General features: G+C 53.0%; 1 protein-coding gene across 1 annotated transcript; it reads left to right on the plus strand.

Moving 5' to 3' along the window:
• Positions 1-666: 666 nt before the first annotated feature.
• RTN4RL1 (reticulon 4 receptor like 1) lies at positions 667-4,222 on the plus strand. The gene is made up of 4 exons (XM_075517763.1): positions 667-1,044; positions 1,657-1,743; positions 2,448-2,581; positions 2,699-4,222. The coding sequence occupies exons 1-4, from the start codon at positions 667-669 to the stop codon at positions 4,122-4,124; spliced, it is 2,025 nt and encodes a 674-aa protein (XP_075373878.1). The 3' UTR covers positions 4,125-4,222.
• Positions 4,223-4,963: the final 741 nt, after the last annotated feature.

Consider the following 4,963-nt stretch of genomic DNA (forward strand, 5'->3'; position numbering starts at 1 on the left):
CCCGTAGTGCATCCACACGTTTCCTCTTTCCAAGTCTTGCCCACCTCATTATTATTTTTTCTAAGCATCCATTCTTCTGTTTCCCCATTCTCCTTACCCCCAAGTTGCAGCACGTAGGTAGAAAGACATCCCTGGTTTTTCTTCCTACCATCCTCCTGTTGGGAAGCCGAGAACCAGAAACACCCCAGCCTATCCCCACCACCATCCACGACCGCGGAAGTCACCTCGCCCTCTCCATAGGAACTCCAGCCATTAACTCACAAACGCCTGTTAATTAAAGAGATGGACTCAGTTCCCTCCGACCTTCACCTCTGGAGTTATCCCTGCAGGCAGGGAGCCATTAAACACCGCTCTCCCTTTCGGCAGGAGCCTCTACCTTGGCCGTGCTCCAGGGAGACCCAGGCTGCCTTCGTCCATCGCCGCGCATTGCTAACAGCCGCCTGTCATCACCATCCCTATACGTGAAATCGTGTATGCTGCGAGATCCCTGCCCGGCTCCACCTCCCGTCAGTAATCCCATTAGCCTGGCAACTGTCATGTCACGGAAGAGCGCATAAAACTGTTGTTTGGAAGCAATATGTAATCTTCCAACCTGCTGCTTATAGCTGGGAGATGGTTTATTGATTCAGACCCTTGTGATTTGGTATTTGCAATAACAGACTCCGCATGTGGGAGATCGTCACAGCGCTTGTGCCTGGCAGGATTTTACTGATAAACATAAGACCTACAGAAGGCTTCGTACGCCAGTGTCACCGAGGTAAGACGGGGAACGTGAAGCCGTCCCACCTTGGCGAAGCACATCCGCGGGTACAAAACCCAGCAGAACGTATCTGCAAATGTGGCTTTATCTTTACCATCATTATCTGGCACTCGGATAATCACAATATCCCCAGGATACCGCTGTTTCCCAGGCTGTGCTTGCACAGCAAGTTGCAGCGAGGGCTCCTGTTTTGGCAGGGAGCGCTCAATAGTCAGCACCAGCACGACGCTCCCACCAGCACAGCCCCTCTCTCCTCACAAAGGCACGACAGCAAAGCCAAAATGGTACGGCGGTGACTTGGAGAACGTTCCTTTTCCTACACAGCCGTAGGAGTTGTCGCGAATTAAACGTTCCCGACTTACAGCCCCTTTCTGGCAGTGGCGCAGGAATGAGACATCCCTCCTGGTAGCCGATGCTTAATTTCTGAAGGGCAGTGCCTGGAAGAAGTCCCCCCTTCTCATCACGGCCGAGGCTTGGTTCAATGCTTTGGCTGGCGATGCTATTTTTTTTTTTTTATTAACAGCCCAGTCAGAGATGACTGCCTCTTACTGGTGATTTATGGAGAGTCTGAATAACCCAGTTTATCTCAAAACGCGACAACTTTGCCTTGAAAGGATGGGTCCAGATGGACGGGTCACCTGCTGTTAACTATACTGTAATAGATCTCCATACCAGGCAAAAGGCAACGGTATATATTTCAAACACGGCAACGGAGTTATATTTCAAACACAATTAATAAGAAAACAGTGAGGTTTTTTTTGCCTCCCACTTGTATTCAGCTGTAGGCACTGAAAAGAGGGACTGTAGAAGCCCAAGGGGTCCAGGCTCATGGACTAGCTCGTGATAATGACATGGAGTAATTAGAGATGAACTCCACTTCCACTCTCGTTTTTCAGATTATTACAAGCCGAGTGCAAGGCGAGGACTCGTGGGCAGGATGGCACCGGCAGCCGTACGCTGCTCCGATGCTACTCCTTTTCCCTGTAAAGTCCAGAGGCAGAATTCATTAGACATGAGCAAATTTTGCGTGTAAGAGGAAAAAGCCAAATCTAGGAGGAAAATCTGAATGAGAAATGACAAGTCTGGTGCAATGAGTCTGAAAAGCCACTCGGTGCAGAAGGAATAGCCTGAAAGCAAGCCTGGTGCGAGGAGTGGGAGCGAGACGGGAACGGGGCGGCGAAACCGGCACTCGGAGAGCTGAGCAGAGGGAGGGGATGATTACTGCCTTGCTCACCGCTGCTTCTCTGCAGCGAGAAAGCCCCGGTCACAAGCACATACTGTAGCATTAGAGGATGCAATATGCTTTGCCACAGGACATCCATTTAAAAATATGTCTGAGCATCCCACTTCCAAACGGAGTTTTCAGCTCAGCCTTTTCCACCAACTGCTGACAACATATTTTCCTGCAAATCACTTGGTTTTCAGGGTGGATGGTGGCATCTGACAACTGTAGTAAAAGGAGACGGTGGGGATGGGTCTGTGGCTTTGGGGGAGATGCGCTGCACGCGTGGGATTTTAGGTGATTGGCTGGGAATTACTAAAGCTTTTCCTCTCCGCTATGTAAGCGCGGGCGATTTAAGAGATGCATTTCAGGAGGGGTGGACACCTATGAGGGTTTGCATCTCCTCTGTTTGCTCTCACACATTTCTACAACTGCCTTTCCCCCGACTGCGCTGCCTGCCTGCAGGCAAAGGGCTTTGCTGCCTGCGTGGCCAGCGTGAATTCCCCCAAGAAAGTTTCTCCTGCACGGCTGGGGCTGGGAGCGCAACCGCCTGCCTGGTGCAGGCAGGGCGAGGAGGCAGGGAGTACTCCATACGTCGCGTTTAAACTACCGCGGGCGATGAGCCCACTCGTCACAGCCGCGCGGGTAATTCGCGAGCAGAGGGGAGGGCTGAGTTAACTGGGGGTGGTTTTCATCCGGAATGGTGCCCGTGGCAGCAATGGCGGGGCGGGGGGTGCCCGAGTTCCCGCTGACACCACTCTCCCCTCTCTCCGCACAGGGGGGTTTGCAGAGCTGCTCCTGGTGCTGCTGGGGCTGAAGGTGCCCGGCACCCTGGGCTGCCCCACCGACTGCGTGTGCTACCCGTCCCCGATGACCGTCAGCTGCCAGGCTCACAACTTCGTCACCATCCCCGAGGGCATCCCCGAGGACAGCGAGAGGATCTTCCTCCAGAACAACCAGATCACCTTGCTGCTGCGGGGCCACTTCAGCCCCTCCATGGTCACCCTCTGGATCTACTCCAACAACATCACCTTCATCGACCCCAACACCTTCGATGGGTTCGTCAACCTGGAAGAGCTGGACCTGGGGGACAACCGCTACTTAAGGGCTTTAGCTGCAGACACTTTCCAAGGGCTGGTGAAACTCCACGCCTTGTATCTGTACAAGTGTGGGCTGAGCTCCCTCCCCAGCGGGATATTTGGTGGCCTCCACAACCTGCAATACCTTTACCTGCAAGACAACCACATCGAGTTCCTTCAGGATGATATTTTTGTTGACTTGGTTAACCTCAGCCATCTTTTTCTCCATGGAAACAAGCTCTGGAGCCTCCATCAGAACACGTTCAGGGGACTAATAAACCTGGATCGGCTGCTCATCCATCAAAATCAGCTGCAGTGGATTCACAGGCGGGCTTTTCACGACCTCCGACGATTGACCACCCTTTTCCTGTTCAATAACAGCCTCTCGGAGCTGCAGGGGGACTGCCTGGCCCACCTGGGAGCCCTGGAGTTTCTCAGGCTGAACGGGAACCCGTGGAGCTGCGACTGCAAAGCCCGTTCGCTCTGGGAATGGCTGCACAGGTTCAGAGGCTCCAGCTCCAGCGTCATCTGCGAGTCCCCCGAGCAGATGCACGGCAAGGACCTCAAGGTGCTAAGAGCAGAAGACTTTAGGAACTGTTCGGGGTCCGAGTCGCTCCATCAGATAAAAACACATACTTTCTCCACAGCAGACAGAGGAGCCTCCAAAACCCACCACCCTCACCACTCCTCCAAGGAGAAGGGGAAGGAGAGAGGGGCCGAGAACAGTTTGCACAGCAGCCAGCCCGCCGCCCCCCCCGGCTCCCGGCCGGGCTATCGCAAACCCGGCAAGAACTGCACCAGCCACAAAAGCCGTAACCGAACCTCTAAACCGGTATCCTTGGGGCCGCGGAAAAACGGGCAGGAGGTTCCAGACTATGTGCCTGATTATCAGCACAAATTCAGTTTCGGGGTGATGCCAACGCTCCCCCCAAAACGCAAGGGTAAGTGTACCCGGCGGACGCCCATCCGCCCCCCCAGCGGGGTCCAGCAGGCAGCCGGCTGCTCGGGGCTCAGGGCATCGCTCCTGGTTTTTATGATGGTGTTAGCGGCCGTCATACGCTGAGCCCCCGGCTGCGGACGGAGCGAATCTGTACTGCCACCAATCTACAAAGGACCAGAGTTTCTTTTCTTCTTCTTTTTTTGTACGTGGCGAGCATTGGTCTGGCGAAGGGAAGAACGTTGTCTCGGCTTCTGACGGTCTCTCCGTGCCTGGCCGGGCTGCCAACGTGGACTGTGCCGAACGCGGCGGGAGCAGATTAAAAGGCATTATCACACCTTGTCACAAACAGCCTAACCGAGCACCTACAACAAAAAAAGCCAACCTTACAAAAACCCAGATAACAGGGATGGTAGCCAATTCGTCGGTGACAACAACCGGACAAATGGACTGTATCCACGCTCTTGTGAAGTCCCGTTCATTTGAGAGCGCTCTGAGTGACCCCTCCAATTACCGAAAGGAACATAATTGCTGTAAAAACGATGACCAATTAAGCCTACACTGTTTCTCTGAAAGCGAGTGCAAGGACACTGCTACCGAGGTAATAAGGACATTGGTTCTCCCACGTTTTAGCCCTTTTGGCTCCAAACCCAGAGGCCAAAGTTGGCTAGGAATCTCTTAGAAGACAATCTCAAACCCCTGAATATCTCAGGCATTACAGCAGAACAGGGCTTGCCTGCTGGGCTTGGAGTAGCCAACAACCAAAGGAAAGACTGATTAGAGGTGGAATTAAACAAAAAAACCAACAAACCCAACACTTAAAGAAATGAGGTACCCGCAGGAGGTGTGTTTTTTTGTAACCATGTTCACACATCTGAAAAAAAACCAACCCCAACAGATGCACAGGCTCCCCCCTTCCCCTCAATTATCCATATGTATGTCTTATAATGTTTATAAACTATATG

This window comes from Mycteria americana, chromosome 15, assembly GCF_035582795.1.
Source record: "Mycteria americana isolate JAX WOST 10 ecotype Jacksonville Zoo and Gardens chromosome 15, USCA_MyAme_1.0, whole genome shotgun sequence".
In the NCBI taxonomy this organism is placed as follows: Eukaryota; Metazoa; Chordata; class Aves; order Ciconiiformes; family Ciconiidae; genus Mycteria; species Mycteria americana.